Source organism: Globicephala melas, chromosome X (assembly GCF_963455315.2).
Source record: "Globicephala melas chromosome X, mGloMel1.2, whole genome shotgun sequence".
Classification (NCBI taxonomy): domain Eukaryota; kingdom Metazoa; phylum Chordata; class Mammalia; order Artiodactyla; family Delphinidae; genus Globicephala; species Globicephala melas.
Genome location: NC_083335.1, coordinates 113,612,895 through 113,636,672, shown reverse-complemented (window position 1 = coordinate 113,636,672; position 23,778 = coordinate 113,612,895). Strand labels below are relative to the sequence as shown.

General features: G+C 39.2%; 2 protein-coding genes across 4 annotated transcripts in view; one reads left to right on the top strand and one right to left on the bottom strand.

Moving 5' to 3' along the window:
- Positions 1 to 16,838, bottom strand: part of AP1S2 (adaptor related protein complex 1 subunit sigma 2) — a 28,911-nt gene extending 12,073 nt beyond the window's left edge. For 2 of the 3 annotated variants that reach the window (XR_009560759.2, XM_030848162.3), the window contains exons 1-4: positions 16,678 to 16,837; positions 14,356 to 14,534; positions 7,497 to 7,605; positions 6,821 to 6,958 (exon numbers count right to left, since the gene is read on the bottom strand). Coding sequence is in view for 2 of the 3 variants with exons in the window: in XM_030848162.3 (XP_030704022.1) it covers positions 6,821 to 6,958; positions 7,497 to 7,605; positions 14,356 to 14,534 (426 nt within the window). In the remaining variant the exon portion in view is untranslated. Of the gene's footprint in view, positions 1 to 2,107; positions 2,204 to 6,820; positions 6,959 to 7,496; positions 7,606 to 14,355; positions 14,535 to 16,677 lie in introns of those variants that run through there. The other variant, XM_060292689.2, reaches the window with a different exon arrangement.
- A 212-nt stretch (positions 16,839 to 17,050) lies between these two features.
- GRPR (gastrin releasing peptide receptor) overlaps positions 17,051 to 23,778 on the top strand; it is a 285,213-nt gene continuing 278,485 nt past the window's right edge. Inside the window, exons 1-2 of the mRNA XM_070044682.1 lie at positions 17,051 to 17,133; positions 19,386 to 19,592. The gene's annotated coding sequence lies outside the window, so the exon portion shown is untranslated. The remainder of the gene's footprint in view (positions 17,134 to 19,385; positions 19,593 to 23,778) is intronic.

Below are 23,778 nucleotides of genomic sequence, written 5' to 3'. Positions count from 1 at the left end.
CACAACTTCCCCACCCCCAACCCTAGTTGAGAACCAGAATAAATTGTCTCTGGCTGGTGGGTAAAATTATGTTCTCGTGTGCTTGCCTGTATTTGTTAATTTTCCTATAATGGGAATTTTTATTAAAAAAAAAAAAAGACAGCAAAGGAAACAATAAAAGAAAAAAGAATGTCTCAATAGGGGAAAAAAGAACTCAAACCCTGCAATTTTTCAGAAAGTACTTTTTAAAGAAAAAAATCACGTCAACTTACTTCAATAAATAAATAAATAAACACATAAAACCACCACCAGCAGCTAGGAATATGATCTTTGCAGGTCCCTGTGCAGGTCCCAATCCTAGGGCTCATGCAATCAACTTAGTGGATCAGGACCAGCATTGAAAAAAAGAATAGAATAGAAAACATGAGACTATAAAATAAGAAATATAAGTAAGTATATATTATTTAACCAAAAATTTTTTTGGTTTATGTAACTATTGTGATATAAAATTGCATTTATTACTGTGGCTTCTTGTCAAATACTTTTGAAAATCACATTTACAGTTACTGAATATTTTAAGTTATTCCAACTTTTCATTATTACAAACAGACCAGAGTAGCAACAGTGGACTCAAAATGAATTAAAATGAAACAGCAAGGGGGAAATCCTCAAAATTCTGAAAAGCAAACAAAGAAAAAGAGTTCAAAAAACAAACATACAGCAAAATGATTACAACCTAAAAACCAGTGACCAAGGGCATTGGCCAAACTGTTTCTTATTAAATGCAAAGTGAAAGGCAAGATTTGTTCCACCTTCTGTTTTCTCTGTATCTACCCTTCTGTATTTTCTATTTCAAGTATTAATGTAACTAAACCTCACTTATCCAGAATTTGTTCTAGCAGACCCCAATCAAGTTTACTCATAAAAAGATAAAATAGGGCTTCCCTGGTGGCGCAGTTGTTGAGAGTCTGCCTGCCGATGCAGGGGACACGGGTTCGTGCCCCGGTCCGGGAAGATCCCACAAGCCGCGGAGCGGCTGGGCCCGTGAGCCATGGCCGCTGAGCCTGTGAGTCTGGAGGCTGTGCTCCGCAACGGGAGAGGCTACAGCAGTGAGAGGCCCGCGTACCGCAAAAAAAAAAAAAAAAAAAAAAATTTAAAATATGCTGGCATAAAAGATTATATATATAGCCTTGTTAACTTTTACCCAATTGAAAAGAAGAAGGTTTAGGCTTAAAGGTTTTAATACAAACAGTGGTAATTACAAAGGAATTACAGGAGCTTGTCTTATTAAAGCCAATCCTAAGAGGATTTTTATCAAAATGCTTTTTGCTGTTATATTACTGTATATATTTTAAAGCATCTGTTTTAAAACAATGTTAAGATATTCTTTATTCTTGAGTTTGACTACCTTGCCCAAAGCCCAAATATTCTTAATTAGCAAGATTTTAATTTTAAAAAAACCCCAAACTTATTAAAAGGCATGTTATTAAATACTTCAATAAGTACTTACTTACTTAAAATACTTTAAAGTTACAAAAGATTCATTTTTAAAGAAATCACTTTTTCTCTTAAGATTCTTACCTTTCCATTTTTATGCAGTCCAAGAGATTTATTAATTACTACTTCCACAAAGATGTATAGTACTAAGATGTATCATGCAGGCCCAGCACTAAAACAAATCAATTTTAGCAGCACTAATTCTCCATAGAGCACCACTTTCTAGATGAGGCAAATTAACAACTGTAAATCCAATAAATCTATTCATAAAGTGGACCACCTTGAAGTAGAAGCAAATTCATGAGTGTAATGCTTGCTTTTGGTACCTCACTTATTTTTCATTTCTCAGATTACTTTAGTGAGAAACAATACCAACAGCAAACAAAGCTCAAAAGGAAAACCCCCACGAATTTGAAAATGATGCTGTTAGTATAAAAAAAAAGGTTGACACATCTCAAAGCGCTGATCAACACCATCATGCATCTACCGCTGAGGGTTAAAGCCCAACACCCAGTATTTAACTATTTGATCTTCACAGATCAAGCAAGGACTTGAAATCATCTCACGTGCAACAGTTTTGGCATAACACCCCATTTTATCCATGCCACGAAAATGGTAAATTTAGTAGTTACCAATAAATAAGGTGGGGGTCAAAGGGACTAAAGCCTTAGACTGCTCTTTATCATAAGATATCCTCAGACAAACCTCCCCATTCTTCATTCTGGCTCTATAAAATTAAGGAGCAGAGAAAAACTGGTAAGTGCCTGACTTCACAAAGAAAATGCACTCTATATTTCCTTTGTCATTATATGTAATGTTTATAAAATAAATCCAACTGTACTGCTACCCCATGCCCTCCCTCCAAAAAAATCTAGCTTAAAATAGGTATTTAATTGGTGCTGGGGAAAATGTTCCAAGTATTGCAAATAAAAAATGTCAATTTAGTAATCTCAGCATGTTGCACTTTAATAATTTAAGAATCAAGTTAAGTACGAGTGGCATGTTAAGAAAATATGTTTTAAATTCCAACGGTCAAATGTTAAAAATTGGATAACAGACCAATTATTCTGGGCTTTACCCCCAAATCTAATTATGTATTCATACAACAGAATACCAAAAGGAATTAACATAGAGTTTGGTCTAGAAATATCAAAATTGTAACCCTTCCTTACCAAGTAATTAAGTAAAACAAGACATCTTTATTATTTAATCATAATATCTGATATTTTAGTAATTATTATTCAGATACACATTTATGTTATGTTCTCATTACTGACTATAAAATGCTAATAGAATATCTACTTTATGCACTGACTTTCTAACCCTGTTTGCCTATAAAATGAAGGACTATCTAAACAAACTATATGACATTTACACAAATTGAGTAAAAAGGACATTTTAAAGAAATTTTTCTAAAGAAAATAAACATTCTTAAGGATAGAAATGTGTATTTCACAGATTAAAAAAGGATTAAAACCAAAATTATTTTGTGCTTTGCATATATCTTTAAGCCAACAGATATTTTCAATATAAATTCAAAGTCATCTTTGGTGTTTAGAAAAAATCAATTCAAGTAAAAGACCTGACACTAAATAGAAAAAGAAAAAAAAATCACAATATATGAAAAACTAGATTAAGATCAATTAATTAGGACTTCTACAAATTTAAGACTGCATTTAGATAAGTGTCTTTACAGCTATATTTACAATTTTGGAAGCAAAATCATTTCATGACATAGACTAAGTGAATATTATACCCTAAATTATAAGACCAAAAAAGCTACTATAGATCTAGGCATTTTGATAAATCCAACAAGAAATGATTTGAAAAATACTATTTATATCTATATATCCAATTAATAAATTCCAACTATTGATAACTTGGACAATGAAAATTTCCAGTCTAAAAAGTAAAGGATAGCATCAGTCTTAGGAAACCTACTTTGTTCAACATAGAGAAACCTCCAGGAGAATTATGGATTTCTTTACTATATTACTGAGACATACAGAAGTTGGTGTCTAAAACAGAATGTTTAAAACATACCAAGAAAATACACAAATGGGGGTTGGGGCGGACAGAGCACAGTGGTTAAGATTTCATACAGCTCTGGAGTCTAGCAGATCTGGGTTTACAATCCTGGTTTTGCCAACTGCTACCTAGGACCAGTCATTGGAACTTCACCGAGCCTCTAGAGCCTCTGTTTCTTCTTTGGTTAAAAAGGCTCTCGTGGGGGCTTCCCTGGTGGCGCAGTGGTTGAGAGTCTGCCTGCCGATGCAGGGGACACGGGTTCGTGTTCCAGTCCCACATGCCGCGGAGCGGCTGGGCCCGTGAGCCATGGCCGCTGAGCCTGCGCGTCCGGAGCCTGTGCTCCGCAACGGGAGAGGCCACAACAGTGAGAGGCCCGCGTACCACAAAAAAACAAAAACAAAAGGCTCTTGTGACCTTCTCAGGAAATCCTGATGATTAGCATAGGATGCCTCACATCTAACTGCTCAATAAGCATTAGCTATCATCATAGTTCTTTTTTGCTATCATTGTGCCCAGACAAATCTTTTTCAGCAGTTTGTAGAATGCTTTTTCTCATCTTATTCTATCACCTATTTTATGAACATAATATTCAAATACTCTCCCAGAGATGTAAACTTGTATCATGTATCAACATATAAATGACTCTATTGTAGGAAACAAACATCTTATCATCCTGGATTTCTTATGACAGTATTGGTGAATAACCTGAATAAACAAGTTAACCTGAACAGAATAACCTGAATGAAGCTTAACTGCCCCATACAGACTCTAGCTTGGTTTCATAAAGGCCTTAACCTCACTCTAAATTCAGAATGGACCAGCCACGTTCTGCCTCCTCAAGACCTGAATGGCTAAATTAAGAAAGATGGTTCACCTGGACCATTGAATAGAAAATGTCTTAATATAGTATCAATTTGGTTTATGTACAAAACAATGTAGTCACAGATGAGAAATAGGGCCAAAGCTCTCTTCTAAAGACAAGGAACTGTAATTAACAGTAGTCAGGTTTTTTTTTTTTAAACTAGGGTGAGATGGGGTAAGGAGAATTTTACATGGAACTAAGGACATCCTATGCTTCTCTCTCCATTCCTACTTTTCCCAATTAGAGATATAAAAATACTACTTCAAAAAAAGAGACAGTACTTCTTATTAAAATACTTTTATAGGGGAGATACACACACGTACACATTTACAAACAAACGTGTACCTGTAATAACTTCTGGATCCTCTAGTATATTACTCAATACATGCTATAAAGTAAACTTAGCATATTTGTCATATTGTAAAGTGTATAGCGATTTCCCAGTAGGGTTTAAAAAACAATCCAGACACAAGAGACGTCAATTCCCTAAACATTACTCTCCAGAAAAAAATATTAAAATTAAAAGCTGAACTTCAACAACTTTAGAAATGTTTCAAGGCATATGTAATTAATCAGGAAATGACAAAGAACTTGGACCAGGATCTGATAGAACCGAATATAGTTCCATAATAATGAAATATAAAAGTGATCAAGGGAAGGAACAAATATGAAAAACTCCCAGACTGCACTGGCAATCCAGGGGTTAAGACCCTGCGCTTTCAATGCAGGGGACATGGGTTTGATCCCTGGTAAGGGAACTAAGATCCCACATGCTGCAAGGCACGGCCAAAAAAAAAAAAGAAAGAAAAATTCCCAATTTCTGACCCTGGTCTTGACCTAATTTTTAGAAAAGTCTGGTTAGTGAACAGCAAAATAAGGAGGTGCTAACTTTAAAGCAATTTTACAACAGTAGAATATGAACTTGTAGTCGGCACATCTGACATTTAAAAAGAAAATCTTCGAATGACATGTATACAATCAATTAATAAACAACTGTGGCAAACCATACACACATGGAAAAAGGGCTGTGCTCATTTCACTACTGAACAGCAGATGCCATTAGGGCTGTCAACAAAATACTTCACTTGTGCAGGCACCTTAACCCCTGTTTTGGTAACTCAAGATAATTAAATGTACAAAGCATTGTCTCATATTTAACTTATGAATGTTCCAGATGATGTCATCCCAACTTCAAACAATCCCCACAACTGACCTAGTCAGTGACTGATGCAGAGGGATTACCGAGAGCTCCCCACTCTCCTGACTGAGGCCAACAGTTAAGAAGTTATAATGGGGGCTTCCCTGGTGGCGCAGTGGTTGAGAGTCCGCCTGCCGATGCAGGGGACACGGGTTCGTGCCCCGGTCTGGGAAGATCCCACATGCCGCGGAGCGGCTGGGCCCGTGAGCCATGGCCGCTGAGCCTGCGCGTCCGGAGCCTGTGCTCCGCAACGGGTGAGGCCACAACAGTGAGAGGCCCGCGTACCGCAAAAAAAAAAAAAAAAAAAAAAAAAAAAAAGAAGTTATAATGAAGAAAAAGATTTACTCTGATTTAAAGCTTCCTTTAATAATAAAAAAGACAATTACCATAATGAAAAAACTAATTTTTTTATATTGACTAGCTCCTTCTCCTCATGCTATAAACTTTCTATTTGAATAAAACCACAATTATGACTAAAGCATAATTCAACTAGGTACCTGAATTAATGTATCATTAAGTTTTTAGGAAAAGGTAGCCTTATCTACGAAATTTTTAACTTCAGAAATTGAAGGTACAGAAGTATCAAATATACAATTAACCCAAGACAACTGTGGAAGTTAGAAAGGGAAAGGGGTTTTATCAATGGTTCTTGTGATATCAAGGCAAGACAAGAATGTAGCTGTTTAACAGAACATGGTTTGTTATTTAAGAAAATCATAGAGAAGTAGAAATACTTTTTAGTTAGTTTTGCTAACACAAAACTAGAGGATTCTACAAAAAGTATAATTATAACACTATCATTTGCTTGGCTACATTTGCACTTAATGGACATGAGGTGAAAATATGAACCAACTTGGAATGAAAATGCCATAATCTCACAGTCAACTCCTCATTGTACACACTAGTGAGAAAAGGGGTTATCTTAAGTAATTCAGAACAATGGACAGAGAGTTCTCAAATTACTGTTACTTTTCCCATCTTAAAGTAGTCCATCCTCTAAATGTTTGGACTCTGGTGTTTTGGGGTCCCAAAATGGGCCATCTCCAGATCATCTCCAAAGTAAACAATCCATCCACAGATAACTGAGTCGATGTGGCTGACACATATTCCAATCAATAAACTGCACATGGACACTACATGCCAAGCATGCTTCAGAGTAATTTCTGAAACTCTAAGAATGAGGGAAGATGACTGAGACTTCCCTAGCAAGAGCAAAACATGCTAGTGTCCAGTCAAGAGAACTCTGAGTAGCTTACCTCCTGTAGTAGATCAGCCTGCTCAATTGCTTTAAGGACATTTTTCTTGGATGTTTCCTGAACTTCTCCTCCCAAAAGAAACTCATCCAAAATAAAATAAGCCTTCTCAAAATTAAAGATGATATCAAGTTCACACACCTGAAAAGCAAAAATAAATAAATAAATAAAACCGAAGAAAGTAAAAGATACTTACCTACTTACTTACTATCAGGTAGTCAGTAAAATCTGACCAGAGGGAATCAATCTTAATGCCTACAAGCTAAGGAAGACCAGACTCTGCAAGCTCCTAACATGGGCAACTTAATAATTTTCTACTCATAAAGACTGATCTTTTGAAATACATATTTCTGGGTAATATGATTGTAACTGCTAACCAAATCTAAATTCTATACTAAGCACTTCCAGTATATTAATCTTTGCAGTTGGACCCCTTTCTATTTCACTATTTTAAACCTTGTTCTCAGCAGCATAATTAAATGAGTAGGTCTGTGGGGTCAAGCAATTCTGGCAGTTAACTCACTAGGCACACTGACAAGAAATAGCCATTCCTTCCCTCTCCCACAGTTACTATCAAATAGTCAGAATCCCCAAGATAATTAAATAATAAACTTGTTACAGAAAAGGTTAAAAAAAAAGCACTATGGCATTCAATTTCCTAAAACAAAATACTACTCACACTGCCAAAATACTTGTCAAGTAATTCCACATAACGATGAATTATTTCCAGGGTAATTAGTTCATTGTCCTGATCCTCAATAGCACAGCAAAAATACAGACTGGCATATCTGTAACAAAAAACAGATGTAGAAAAAAATTTACCCTATAATCATGTTTTCTAAAATACATTTTCATATCCTATTGTAAAATATGTCATGCTTATACAGTTTATTTCCTCTTTACAACAGTAGATTATTTTTCTCCTAGACTATAAAAGTAATAAATGTACAAAAAGAAATTTTGAAAAGTACAGGCAAGCAAAAAAAAAAAAGAAAGAGTTACTTATTTTGCTCTTCTTCCATTCAGGCTCCTTTCTAGAATATTCTAAAACACAATTGACCCAGGTTGTTCTCAAGTTTACTTAAAACAAAGTGCACTGTTGACTATTTCAAACCACAAGTAAACAGGGAAGAAAATAAACTCTCCAACTGAAGGACTTATTGAAGATGCCGTCAACGTTAAGTCAATGTTCTGGAACATTTTACTGAAGTGTAATATACACACAGAGCAGAACACAAGTCATAAATGTACAGCCTGATGAGTTTCGAAGTGAACATACTTGTGTACCAGCACCTGCACCAAGAAACAGAATTATTACTGAACCCCTGAAGCCCCTCTAATCTCTCCTGGTCACAGCCTCCCACCCCCAAAGGTAACTACTATCTTGACTTCTAACAGCACAGAATTATTTTTAAAGGAGTTTTATAGGATTATGGAATAAACCTCAAGAAAAAAACAACAGTTCCAAGTAATCATAGAAGTCAGAAAAAGAGAACAGGGGAAACTGAGACATGTCCTCAAAATTTCCAAGTTCTACCCTGTTAAATTAAAGCTCGGGTTATTTACCCTTGAAGAAAGTATAATAAGGTTGGAAAAGTCATATTCTCCAAACTAGGATTCTAGCACATGGGACTAGGTTATACTTGATCCAAGGAAGCCAAAAGTTATTAACACAACCTTGAGGCATACATAAGGAAGGATGACCTAACCAAGTCCTTTGAGGAGGGTTAAAAGAGTATTTTCAAATGGTTTAAATGTATTTAAGGCTTTTGAAAAGAAACAAAATGAAAACCTAAGACATTCTAAACAAGTCTCAGTTGCCATTGTAATTTTCACAGAGGAGCATTTAAGTGATTTTTAGAAAACACAATGGGAAATTACTGCTCATAGCATTAATGTAAAATAACATACAAACACATACACACACAATCTCAGTTTTGAAATTCAAGGAATTCCTGCTCTTCAGTATGAGAATAACTTCAGTATGAGTATTTTCATAACACTATTAATTTCGATATTATTAAAAACATTTCCTCTTATTTGATTTTTCCAACAGTAAGCAGCAGCATCCTTGATTACGGAACGAAAAAAAAGAGGCCCAAGAGTACAAGGGCCTGCCAAGTGGTTGTACTGTGACAAGAAATCTGATCTTCATACCTTAACTCCAGGCCTTTTCCACTCTACCACACTGACTCCCTTGTCATACACATACACTTTTTGCCACGTCCATTCTACCTGATTTCTACAGTCACTAAGTTATTTTATTTATTTTTTAAAATAAATTTATTTCTTTATTAATTTATTTTGGCTGTGTTGGGTCTTCGTTGCTGTGCGTGGGCTTTCTTTAGTTGGGGTGAAAGGGGAAGGGGCTACTCTTCGTTGCGGTGCGCGGGCTTCTCATTGCAGTGGCTTCTCTTATTGCGGAGCACGGGCTCTAGGCGCACGGGCTTCAGTAGTTGCAGCACGCGGGCTCAGTAGTTGTGGCTCACGGGCTCTAGAGCGCAGGCTCTGTAGTTGTGGCACACGGGCTTAGTTGCTCCGTGGCATATGGGATCTTCCCAGACCAGGGCTCGAACCCGTGTCTCCTCCATTGGCAAGCGGATTCTTAACCACTGCGCCACCAGGTAAGTCCTTCACTAAGTTATTTTAAATGGTGGTTCGGGGCTTCCCTGGTGGCGCAGTGGTTGAGAGTCCGCCTGCCGATGCAGGGGACACGCTGCTGAGCATGCGCGTCCGGAGCCTGTGCTCTGCAACGGGAGAGGCCACAACAGTGAGAGGCCCGCGTACCGGAAAAAAAAAAAAGGGTCCCCTGCAGTCTTAGAGAGAAGGCATTCACACACGTTCATTTATTATCATGAAGGACATAACAGGCACCACCTCCAACCTTACTAACAAAGCGCTTCCTATCTTTCCCAGCACTATCCTATGTTTTGTTTATTGCTTTAAAAGGCAATGGGATATTCCAACCTTCCATCCTCCCTAACCCATGCTCCTCAAATAGTCTTAAATTTGGGAAAACTGATACAATTGACACATAAGATTCTCTGAATTAAGAAAACTAAAGATTAAAGGGGCTGACATGAAAAATGGTAGATAAAAACCAGACATAACTAGCTGCTATGAACAGAGTGCTAAATAATTCCATTAGAAAGAATTTACTAATAGGCAACGTCAGGTAAATTTAATTTGTTTTTTAAATTTCAAGATTTCTTCAATGCTACTGTTAAGCAATCTAATGCTTACACCATCCTTGCTCCTTATCCACAGTACCGCTTTTTACTTATAAGTAAACAGCATTTAAACACTAGTCAAAGGTCCTAGATTATACGAGTCATTCGGAAATATTACTTTAATATAAAATTAAATGAATTCTTCACTGTAGGTGAGCATCCAGTTATCAGGATTATAAGAAGGCACCTCTTTCCAGAAGGCTTAAGGAAGAAAGAAACAGAAGCATAATAACAGGTAACATTTACTGAGTCCTCACTCTGAGTAAGGCACTAAATGTTACCTAAGGCCTTGGCATAATTTACCATTTTAATCCTCAAAAAAACCCTTCCAGAGAGATACCGTTATTATTTGCATTTACAGGAGACTCAGGCTTAATTGAGTAATCTTCCCAGAACAGTGATTTGACTCCAGAGCCTGAGTTGTATATTAAAAACTATGGCCCAGAACTGTGCTAAATAAAGTAATCCTGCAACTGGCAAAAATTAAAACATATTCAAAGCAATATTTTACATGCTTTGAAGAGAGAAATAAAAATTGTTATCTTGATTTAGTAAAAGATTACCAGGAGAACCTGAGGTATACTCCCTATTTTCAGAAGCAAGTGGTTTTAAAAAATTCAATAATGAGCTCATTTTGTTCTCTTAGTATATATTTGTAAGTCTAAATCTGAAGTAAAATTAATAATAGACTAGTAAGAAGAAAGGTATGTTTGGTTATTTTTAGCAGAGTAGATTACGGCTTACTCTAATTACTGGCACTCAGAGAACATCTGAAGGTGCCTATTCTTATATTCACAACACATGACTTCTCCCCAGTCAGCTAAATATCAGCTGACTGTGGGTGACTGTAACCAAACCGTTCTCAATATTCTACTGCTATGTCATTAAAAATTCTTTTGTTAGTAAAGAAAATCAATACAGTACTCTTCAACAAATTCTGAAGCTCGTAATTGGTAGGTGTGTATTTTTTAATTAATATTAAGACTTTAATCCATAACATGCTGCACAAAATAGGAATAAAAAACGCATACAGTGTCTTCTGTGTTCACGGGATCTTCAAGAGCGTTTATTTTAGAGATGAGGAAACAAAGGCAAAATGACTTGTTCAAAGTCACAAAACTAGCTAATGGCCAAAGGAAAAGAACTCAAGTCCCCAGACTTTCAGTCTAATTTTTCAGCTATATTAACCTTACTCCCCTCTCACCTCTCCCTCCCCAAGAGGGGCAACTGTAAAGAAAGGCTCAGGGATGAAGAATGTGGATGAGGCAACTTGAGGAAGGCAGACATAAAGATCACTTGGTGGTATGAACAGCGAAAGTGCTAGTTCAGAATTTCTCAGCAGCTAAGTGGTAATTCCTTTGCTTAAAAGGTCTCCTCTTCCAGCTGGTCTAGGGAAAAAAAAATCACCTGGGGCTTCCCTGGTGGCGCAGTGGTTGGGAGTCTGCCTGCTAATGCAGGGGACGGGGGTTCGAGCCCTGGTCTGGGAGGATCCCACATGCCGCGGAGCAGCTGGGCCCGTGGGCCACAACTACTGAGCCTGCGCATCTGGAGCCTGTGCTCCGCAACGAGAGGCCGCAATAGTGAGAGGCCCGCGCACCGCGATGAAGAGTGGCCCCCGCTCGCCACAACTAGAGAAAGCCCTCGCACAGAAACGAGGACCCAACACAGCAAAAATAAATAAAGTAAAAATTAATAAACTCCTACCCCCAACATCTTCTTAAAAAAAAATCACCTGTTCATAGCTACAAAAAAATATGTCCTTAAGTACTCTAGATGAGTTTTCAGTATGAAATGGGGAAATGCAGAGGAAAACTGATTATAAATTCTAACTTTTATATGTGAATTTCATCTCAGGAAAGCTGGGGTTTTTTTAGTGCACCTTTATTTATAGGCGCTTGATGTAAATATCAGAGTCAGGTGAGATTACCCTTTACAGCCTTTAACGGAAAAAGCGGTGGCCCAACATGGATGGGCTGAATGCTGTGCACAGAGCACCAAGTAGTGCCTTCTTTTCTTTTGACAGGCCATCTCCTTCAGCTACAGGAATCTTGATTCCTGGGACTGATTCCCTTGCTTGTACTTTCCTCCTCCACACGGGGGACTCCTTCCCCTATCTAGAAATAAGCTTAAGTCTCTTATGCCATTTTTTAACCCTGTCCCCCAATCCTGTCTACAGGTGGTTATCACCTCTTCTGTCCTTCATAGCAACGCTCCCCCAAATACTCTACACCTGCTGTTTTATTGTCTCCACCTCTTCACACTTTGCCCCATTTCTTCGAGAGTTCTGTCTCTACTATTCCACTGAAAATGTTCTGATGAAGGGCATTTTGTGAAATGCTCACTGTAAAATCTAATATTCTTCACTTTAGTTGACCTTTATGCGACCTTTGGCACTGGTGGCCTTATTTTTGAAACTCTCTCCCCTTCCCCAATGTGACTGACCTTATACTTATCCTTTGCCTGCTGTTTGAATGCTGGTGATCTAACGCTTTATGCCTAATTTTCCCCCAGACTTCCATGCCTATGCCCACCCTGAGAAAACTAGGCATCTCCAAATGGAAGTCACACAGGCCCCTCAAAGCCAACCTTCTACTTCACCATTTACCCCATCAACTGAATCAGAAATGTGGAATAACACCACTCCTCCTCTTCTTTCACTGCCCTCCCTGCTTCTAGCGGTGACCAAGTCTTACCAAACTTACCTCGGAACAGCTCTTCCACCTGCTGAGCCCACAGCAGAGGTCTTCCTTCAGGACTGCCGGATGAGGCAGTCTCCTAACAGATCCCTCAGGTGACAGTCTCAGCCCTCCCCCCACCCATTCTCCAACTACAGGATCTTTAAAGAAATGCAAATTTTCTATTCATCCCAGTTTAAAACCTTTGCCTCCAGGCTTAAGATTTGAGTTCTGGCCACTATGGCAGTCACTAGCAACTGACCTTGGACAAGTCACTTCTCCCAAATTCTCATTTTTTATAAAGCTGAAGTTTGATCAACAGTAGTGGTTTTCAAACTCAGGAACCATCTACAGAGAGGGTGGAAGCCAAATGAGTTGAGACACAGTCCTGATTTCACACGAGCACCTCCACTTCCACTTGTTTCATTTAAAGTTCTATCCTTGGGGCAAAAAGCTTTTTTTAAAAAAAAAAAATCACTTGACTAGATTACTCTAAAACATCTCCCAGCTCTAAAATGCTATGATTTTTCTCAACAAATACTAAACCAAACACTGGATACAAAATCACCCAAAGATGACTAATATTCATTCTATTCTAAAGAGAAGTCTATGGTATTTTTAAAGTTCTAGATGTCCTATAACCTTCATGACTTTCTCTACCATCTCCCCTACAAACCCCACTCATATTGTAGTGGAATAAAGGAAAACTGAGAGAAAACCCAGGCTTCTCTTTGACCCTCCTCGAAGCCCATACAGTCAGTTCCCTGCACATCCCCCTCAGGAAAGAATTTTTATATGCATGAATGTTCTTATCTTAAATTCAGTAAATTATTTGTAAGGGAACAGAAATGGGGAAGAAACAAAGTAATTATATTTCTTTTAACCTTATGAGAACAATCTTGAGAAGTTTATTTTAAGGTATAAAAAGTTTCAGATATTAATAAAGATGTATAGCATTTTTTAAAAAGCTTAGTGTTCAAGGCCAACCTATGAGTCATTTTGCAACATCAAAATTTTAAAAGTCTGTTCTTGGCAAAATTATCTATCTACCAGATATAATCACACCTCCACCACAGCAACAAGTGTACTTCAAATTAATAAGCCCTAAAGAACAAATCCTGTATATATCCAGTTTTTACATCTGTGACTAAAATGGTCTATGTATCCAAGGTGTTTATAAGTGAGTAAGAGATCCTAAAAGTCAGATTAAAAGGCATGTCAAATATCAGTCATTACTTTACAGATTTGTGGGGAGAAGGTGGTGGTGGAGGGTAAATGCTTATCTAAATTCAGAGAATTACTCACACAATTTAAAATACTGATCTTATTTTCCCCTGCAAAGAAATGAATTCTTTCAAATTTCCTAAAAAGATGATTAAGCATGAAGTATCATTTATGCCTTCAGTCACATAATTTCGTGTAAAAAGATTTCCATAATTTTAACATTTTAGCCTGGGTAATAAATCAAAACAGCAGTTATCTTAAAAATACAAAGCTTTACCTTAAGACTATTTCATCTATACCTTTATTAATCATTATTTATAAATGTCATCCCTCAAAAGTCTGCAGTTTCCACATTATAAATGATCTGACATTTGATTCTATTTCACCTTCCTGATAAATCAAAATATACCTTTTGTAAACAATCTTCAGATCTCGCCACTCAAGAAAGCTGCACATTTTAGGTTTCCGTGCTAAAACGGTTTGAACAAGTTCTCTTGTGATCTTTTTCTTCTCTTTGTCTGATAATGGGACGTACCATTTCTGCAGTCGAAGCTTTCCCTGACGACTAAAAAGCAACATAAACTGCATCTGTTAAGATAAACAGAACCAAGATTACAGACAATACTTTGATTCAATAAAGTTAAGGTTAAGATGACATGCTGCACAGAGAAGCTTTGGGGGACAGGGCGTTTAGCTAACAAATGATGAGTAGCCATCAATATTTCTATGCCAGTTAAAATAGCAGGAAATTCTTATAGAAAGATCTTCCCACCAGATGCAAATCCTCCCACCCCACCCGGTTCCACGTAAGTTTGGGGGGGCGGGACGGGAGGACAAAAACAGGCGAAGTGAAAATTCTGATGAAAAAGATAATTCTTGCAATTTAAGAAACTATTGTGTACCTGTGCTATAGGAATGCATGTATATGCATCAAAAGAGAATTGTTGACATCAACTGGTTTAGATGCATTTGAAAGAAACAGATCTACTATTTTTCACCCTAAACAGAACAAGCCGTCCTGGTTCCAGACCGAATTACTTGTACACAGACTGCTATAACTTAGAATGCTCTCTTCAGTTTATGCTTACATATTTTAAGCAAAACAAAAAATCTAAAATATAAACCAAAAAAATCCCATAAATGCATTTTTCTTAATAAAAGCCTGATTTAAGTATCTTATCTCATTTTAAAAATCTCACCATAAATATACACACAATAAAGTGAGTTAATATAATTTTACCTAAGACAATAAAACCTTTAAAAAGCCAAAATAAGAGCTACACACATTACATGAAATACTTCATTTAAAACGATAAAAAACACAGCATCTACAGATGGAGTGGATGCTGAATTCTAGTGTATTTTACACAAACTGTTTTGTATATATTTATTTGGAATCTGCAAATGATGATTAGTCTACATGTTTAGTTTTTAAGGAAACCTTCTTGTATAATTCAACTGGTCTTCTCAACTGCAAACAGATAAGCACTGTTTCTACAAAGGTAATTTAAAGGTAGAATTCAGATATATATATATTTTTTCTTTTAACTATTGTATGTTCCAGTACTAGTTACTGCAAGTAAGATTCAGCCTGACTCTTAATACTCACCACACCATGAACATGGGGTGGGGGAATTTATACAATCAATTTGAATAAAATGGGCCCTAAATTTCGCTAAGAAATCATTGCCGCTTTTTGTAATAATCCAAACGGGCATCAAGATATTTAGAAATTTACGATGCAACAATTTAACTTTATTAAAGTTAAAATTGGCTGAAAACACCTCACTTAAAAAGGATGCCTGGCACGAAGTAAACGAACAATATTTGTTTATTGATGTCAAAGTGCCTCACATAGAAGTCCTGTTAAGATAGCGGCATTAGAAGGGGACAGCAAGTAAAGCATCAACTGGACAACGTTTCATGCAAACCCGTTAGCAGAACTTGGAAAAGAACAGACCCGTATTCCAGGATCTCGATGACCAGGAGGGCTGGGGGTTTGCTTTCGGAACTCAAGGACTCAAGGGAGTCTATAGCAGGCTCCCCCATCTCCCCCACCACCACTTTTTATGACGAATAGATAATTCACTCTCTTGAAAATAAATTATATGTTAACATGGGACGGTGCCCGGTCGCAAGGCACAAGTATTCCTTTCCTCTAGTTAAAAACCAACGCTCTGATTTTGCCACAAATCACAGAGCACCTCAATTCCTGGAGATTGGTATTAAAAACAATGGGCTCGGCCGCGGAACGGGCTCGGGGCCAGCGTTCCTCGGTCCGGCCGTCTCCGATGCCTGCCCGCCGCCCCACGGGGTGCCGCACTCCATCACTGACCGATCGAGCCCGGGCGAGGTGACAGGCAAGGAGCGGGGCAGACAATGGCAACCGCCGCCGCGCAGGGGGCGCCAAGGGTCCTTGGTCGCCGCCGCCCCCGGCCGCCGACCCCGCCCGCAAATGCCCCGCAAAACTTGAGGCGATTTCCGAACCACAGGTGCCGCGGGGCCGCCGCAGCGTCCGAGACTGGCCCCCGCATCCTGGGGCGCGGCGCCGAGTGGAGAGGGGCGCGCACGCGAAGAGAAGTGAGTTTCGAGGCGCGGTGCCCCAGTGGCGGGCCGGGCGGGCGGACGCAGGGTGGGGTCGTCGGGGCGCTCGTGGGGCAGCGGGGGGCTCGCCCGACCCTCCCTCCCCGCTCCCCGTCCCCAGCGCCCCCGATCGCCTCCCGGGACTTACGGCGGCCGCGGGCCGCAGGCGCGGCGGGGCTCGGCCGGCGGCGGCGGCGGCTGAGGGGAAGCCCCTGTCGCTGAGCTGAGGAAGAGAAGCCGTGTTGCTGTGGGGAGAGGACCCGGTTCGCGGAGTGAAGGCTTAAGCGGCTAGGGGAGGGCGAGCCGACAGACCCCGCCCCGGGGGCCGGACGAGGGAGGAGCCAGGGCTGCGGCGAGCAGAGGGGCGGGCTGGGAGGTGCGCGGGACGCAGCTCGGCTGTTGCCAACGGCACTGGAGACAGCTCAGGTGACCGCCCAGTCCGAGGAAGCCGATTGGCCGCGTCTTTACCAAGAGGGGTGGTCCGAACCGGAAGCCAGGCCACGTGACCCGGAAGCGGCCGCTGCCGGGGCCGGCGCGCCTGCGCACTCCTGAGTGTGCCACCGGGACGCGCGCGCAGCTGTCTCGGCTGTTTTGTGGTGAGAAGGTAGTGTTTCGCGGTGCCCTTTGTTGACCCTGCTATGCGGGGCAGGGAAGATCTGGACTGCCAAGAACCACATTCGAGCTCGGATAACTTTCCGTGCCCCAGGAGGGTGGGACGGGGCGGTGTAATGCCTGGTGATGTTGGTGAGGGGAGAGAGGGGGTGCTGCAACTCTGAGGAAAATAAGTCAGCTCTTTCTTGGAGCTCGTGCACGCGTTTAGAGTGCTCTTTACAATTACTTTGCCTCAAAACCGTCCGGAATCCGACCCCTGCTTCCCATCGCACTGCTACAGCCCTAGACACCTTTTCGCCCCAAGCTGTGCAAGTGTCTCTTCCCGGGGCTTGCCTCGTACGTCCTCAGTGCTGCGGACCTGAGGAGTTACTGTCCGTTCTCAGCTGAAAAGCCTAGACAGCACCTCATTTCAAGATCCCGCTTCTTTCACACGGAGTCTCCCCTCTCCTCCCCCACATCCGCCTGGGTTCCAGTTAGTCTTGTCGACGACTTGCTCTGCCTGGCTTGCCCTTGCTCTCAAATGTCACAGCTCCTATGAAGCCTCACCCTCAAACCCTGTAAGAAGGAATCCCTCTTTCATCCATATGCCCATTAGCACATCTTGAATTTTCTTCATTTTGTATCCCAACCTAGTTCACTGCCTAGTATATAACACCACTAGTAAATGTGAGCTGACTGATAAGGATTATAAAATTGTAGATTTGTTTAGAACCATAGTGCTGAGCATTGTGTCTGGCACATAATGGATGTACATATTTTTTTGAATGAAAGAATGGATGAATCATCCAGTCCGACTCATCTTTTACAGATGAGGAAAGGGGAGCCCCACGGGATTAAGTGACCTTGCTTGAACAGCCACGGGTTTCTCATGTCGACTGCTATTCATTACCCCAGTCACCTCGGTTCTTACAAAGAAAGCTAGAAAATTGCTTTTGTTAAGCTATGCCCTTTTTGCAGAGGTTCCCAAACATAGTCGCCCGAATTTTTTAACGGCCCAAAGGGAAAAAGAGATGCTAAGTTTTACAGGAAGCTAAATTTAATCAATCTAAAGGAATCCTTTATTAGAGATTGTGTTCTTTTTGTGTGTGTTAAAATGTCTATAAAACTAAGATAGTATATAATAGGAATTTGGGGGCATTTTTTTAATGCCCTTCTTTGGCAAAATAAAAATATACAATACCTTCCTTTTTTTTTTTTTCTGGAATACCTTCCCTTTTAAACGCTGCTATGCTGCTTGGAAAATTTCCTACCAACGTGTATGCTAAACGTATATACTGTAGTATTAAAGAAGTGGTCGACACAAAGCACAGAGCTGGCTTTCTGTAGGTCTTTAGGCCCCCTGCCCAAATTTCAGCAACGGGACCAATCCTGCCCCAGAGGCACATGTTAATGCCCCATTTCTCCCTTACTACACAAAACAGATGCCATTAGCCAGTCAAAGATATATCTAATACGATGTAATGAAAACTCGCCCTCTGAATCCAAATGCTGCTTTTCTCTTTTTCTGTACAAAACTCATGTCCTCAAGGTTCCTGAGATAACTACCTCCAAGTTTAAGCTCATTGGTTATGCTCCTGATGTTGGTCTGTGGTTCTGAAAACGAGGACGGGAGACTTGCTGATGACATATTGGCAGTCTCTGGTATTCCTAGCCAAGAAAAGGTGGAGATTGGGGGGAGGGAGGGTAGGGAATTATGGGAAAAATAATTAGCAGCTGAAAGCAGCTATTACATAATCTTGGCTGCTTATTAATTTAGCAGAAGGAATGGCTTATTAAATTCTAATAGCAACAGCACAACTGCAAACAACCTAGCAATTAACAGTGCAGGGCCCATTATTTTGTTAATATGTTCTCTTCTTTTGGCAAGTGTATAAGAACAAAATTTATAGAAGCAGATGGTCTTTTTCAGTAGATTATAGATGGTTTATTTCCCAGTCTTAGTATTAAGAGCTTATTGTGCGTTCACCGTGAAAGACAAAAGAAGCACTGTTATTGTCTTTGTTGGTAATTAACTGTTTGACTTTGATTCCCACAATTTCCAAATTGTGGGCTTTGTTATATAGCTGATTCTTCTCACCTGGTATCTTCTTCATCTGTCATGTTAATAGGGTCTCTTTTTTTAGTCCTTTGCTTTTGTTATCTGGGTGGTCCTGATTTCTTGGTTGTTATTGATTGATGGTACAAAAATTATTTTTTATGAAAAACTAAAAATCAGATTTTATACTTTTTTTTTTTTTGATACAGGAAACATTTATTACAGTACCGTTTCTCATGGAACAAGAACACGTAGTTTCATGGTGCACGGCTGCCAGATGTTTCCCAGGTTTCAATGTCCCAGGTAGATAAAGGAAAATTCGGCAAGGTCAGAAGAGAGAAGAACAGATTTATCATGAAATAGGAATGGTAACTGTGTCCCAAGTGTACAGAAGGGGAAGAATTGAAGTCTTTCTGGTAACCTGCCTTTGCTTTTATTTATGTTTTTATAGAGATATAATTGACATATAACACTAGTTTCAGGTGTACAACATAATGGTTCGATATTTATATATATATTACAAAATGATCAGAGTAAGTCTATTTAACATCACTTGTTTCTTAAACAACAACAAAAAAAGTGCCTAGCTTTTATTTGTGCTAAATGCAAGAGGTGAGGGTAAAGTAGAGATTCTACCTTTTAACAGTAAAATTTTGAGACTTTATATGTAGCCTTTTATAAGTTTTCAAAAATAATTTTAGTTTCCTGTTAAATGTGTGATGGCTATATGCTTTTATCTCCTCTCCCTCTCAAAATGCCATTAAATGAAAAAGAAGAAGAGGAATGTTTAAAGTATAGACCCACATGGACAATAAGGGAGGGGACAGTAGCGTGAGGATGTCAACGAGGATGTCAGGGTACACTATTGGCTCATGATTAAACACTGACGATTTAAGAAAAAATTGTAGTATATTTATCTTGAGAATATGGAGGACAGATGTGAGGGGATGTTGAAATAATGCTAAATCCTCATGCGGTAACAGGAAGAAAATAGATACGATCCAACGTGAATCAAGAAATAGAATTATTAGCATATTCTTTCAATACCAAGAAGTAAATTCCAGATGCAATGAAGACTTTCTTTCCAGAGACAGAATCTTGAGGTAGGATGTAATAAAGGTTATTATTACATTTTATTTTACTGTAGGTTTTACTTAGATAATTTTTAAAAATATTGTAATGAAGTAGATAAAAATTCTTCTGTTAGTGCTAACACTGTATTAAGGATTTGTATAGTGTTCCTTTAGCCAGTCTATATATTATATAAAATTTATTAAATAAAAATGTTTTGTAATGAAATTCAGTGCTGAATCATTGTAGAAGATCACAGTAAGTGTAAAAAGATGCTCAGAGTTTGTGAATTTGCATCTTCTAAGATAAAGTTGTTCCAAGGAGAAAACTGGCCTAAAATAATGAGGATTTGTGAACCAAATCATTTCAAATAGATAGAGCTGTCACTGCTGAAGTCCTCAACAATGAGCTAAAGGGAAATGTGGAACATACGTTCTTTCTTGACGCCTGTTTCCATAGCTTTGAATAAAATGCAGGAGAATGACTCTTCTCCTTTTAATATTGGGTTAAAGCATTGATTCTCAAGCTGGGCAATTTTATCCCCCACCAGGGAACACTTGGCAGTGTCTGGAGACATTTGGGTTGTCACAGTGGGGCAGGGGGGCGGGGGTGGGGGAAGAGTTGGTGATGGGGCTGCAATGTACAGAATAGCTTCCATGACAGAGAATTATCCAGCCCAAAATGTCAATAGTGCCGAGGTTGAGAAACCCTGAGTTAGTCACTGAAAAGGTTAACATGCAGCAATGGAGATATTTTATAGACATTTCAAGAAATGGAACAAGCACTTATCTTCATATGTTTGTTTTTCTCTCGGAGGGGTTGGAGTTGGAGGCATTCTTAATGTTTGATAGGTAAAATCCTTAACTGCTGAAAAGACTGGCCACATACATGAGGCAGTCAGTATTCATCAAAGTAACTAGAATAAACTATCCAAACGGGATTTTTTTTCAAAGTGATTCTGGAATATTAGTGGAAGTTATTTAAAACCGGGATCCATGAGATGACTATTCCATCCATTCATTCATTCACTTTTTTTTGGCTGTTTTGGGTCTTCGTTGCTGCGCGTGGGCTTTCTCTAGTTGGGGCGAGCGGGGGCGAGTGGGGGCTCCTCTTTTTTGCGGTGTGTGGGCTTCTCATTGCAGTGGCTTCTCTCATTGTGGAGCACGGGCTCTGGGCACATGGGCTTCAGTAGTTGTGGCCTCAGGGTCTAGAGCGCAGGCTCAGTAGTTGTGGCGCACGGGCTTAGTTGCTCTGCGGCATGTGGGATCTTCCTGGACCAGGACTCAAATCCGTGTCCCCTGCATTGGCAGGCGGATTCTTAAACACTGCGCCACCAGGGAAGTCCCAATTCATTCATTTATTAACATAAATGTTTATTATGTGTTTGCTCTCTGCTGGGCACTGTGGTAGATAATGGTGATACAAAGATGAGTAAGATGTTGACTCTGTCCTAAAGCTCCAAAACTATTTCTCCTGACACAAAATTCCATGTCTTTTGGCAACAAACTCTGGATGGTCAGGGGAGCAGTCACCAAACATATGAATACATTTTCTTTTAGGAAACCCCTAGAGATGCTTCATAGAACCTTAGATGTCTGTGACTGACCCCTTTGGAAACTATTCGCCCTAATGACCTCCCAGGGCTCTTAGCAGTCTTTTCATTCTGTCAGTTTTCCACAATACTCTTAATTCACAGCAGTATTACAGAGAGATTTGCTATGTTTTCAACAAAACAGTTTCAAATAATTATCTTTTGACCTGGTCCTTAAAATGAGATGTTTCAGCAGTAATCTAACTCAACTAGACTAGTGGTTCTAGGATATTCTTTAGGGGACTTGTGAAAACACAAGATGGCTGGGCCCTACCACCAGAGTTTCTGATTTAGCACGTCTGACATGAGGCCTGATAATTGCATTTCTTTTTTCTTCTTTTTTTTAATTGAGATATAGTTGTTTTACAATGTTGTGTTAGTTTCTGGTATACAACAAAGTGATTCAGAATATATACATTCTTTTTCAGATTCTTTTTCATTGTAGGTATTGTTTATCTGTTTTATACATAGTAGTGCCTATCTGTTAATCCCGAGTTCCTAATTTATCCCTTCCCCCACTTTTCCCCTTTGGTAACCATAGTTTGTTTTCTATACCTGTGAGCCTGTTTCTGTTTTGTAAATAAGTTCATTTGTATCATTTTTCTAGATTCCACATATATATGATATATGATATTTGTGTTTCTCTGTCCGACTTACTTCACTTAGCATGATAATCTCTAGGTCCATCCATGTTGCTGCAAATGGCATTATTTCATTCTTTCTTATGGCTGAGTAATATTCTAGTGTGTGTGTGTGTGTGTGTGTGTGTGTGTGTATGTGTGTGTATGTGTATGTGTATTTATATACATATACACCACATCTTCTTTATCCATTTGTCTATCAACGGACACAGGTTATTTCCGTGTCTTGGCTATTGTTAATAGTGCTGCTCTGAACATAAGGGTGCATGTATCTTTTCAAATTAGGGTTTTTGTCTTTTCTGGATATATGCCCAGGAGTGGGATTGCTGATCATATGGTAGCTCTATTTTTAGTTTTTTAAGGAACCTCCATACTGTTCTCCATAGTGGCTGCACCAACTTACATTCCCACTAACAGTGTAAGAGGGTTCCCTTTTCTGCACACCTTCTCCAGCATTTGTCATTTGTAGACTTTTTAATGATGGCCATTCTGACCAGTGTGAGGTGGTAGCTCATTGTAGTTTTGATTTGCATTTCTCTAATAATTAGCGATGTTGAGCATCTTTTCATGTGCCTGTTGTCCATCTGTATGGCTTCTTTGGAGAAATGTTTATTTACGTCTTCTGCCCATTTTTTTATTGGGTTGTTTGTTTTTTTTGATATTGAGCTATATGAGCTGTTTGTATATTTTGGAAATTAATCTCTTGTTTGTCACATCTTTTGCAAATATTTTCTCCATTTCCATAGGTTTTCTTTTCATTTTGTTGATGGTTTCCTTTACTATGCAAAAGCTTCTAAGTTTAATTAGGCCCCATTTGTTTATTTTTGCTCTTATTTCTTTTCCATCGGGAGACTGACCTAAAAAAACATTGCTATGGTTTATGTCAGAGAATGTTTTGCCTATGTTTTCTTCTAGGAGTTTTGTGGTGAGAGTTGTATTTCTAAGAAGTTCCCAGGTGGTGCTGATGTTGCTGGTCTTGAGACCACACTTTGAGAACCACTGCTCTATACCAAAAAAAAGCTATGACATATAACAGGAAAGTTCTCAAAGCCAGTAATTGTGATATATAACTTTCCCAGACAAATGATCTAGAGGAAACTTGAGATCTGAATTTTTTTATTGCTGACCTCATTAAGTCTGATACCATTGGGAGAGTAATAGTCTCAGTTATATGAACCTGAAGTTCAGTCTATATGCACAACCCATAGTGGCTTCTGATCATGGTGTGCCCTGTACAAACTAATGTACTGTAGTAGTCTAAGTTAGAGATTAGAGTACTTAGAGAAACTTGAAGTTTGC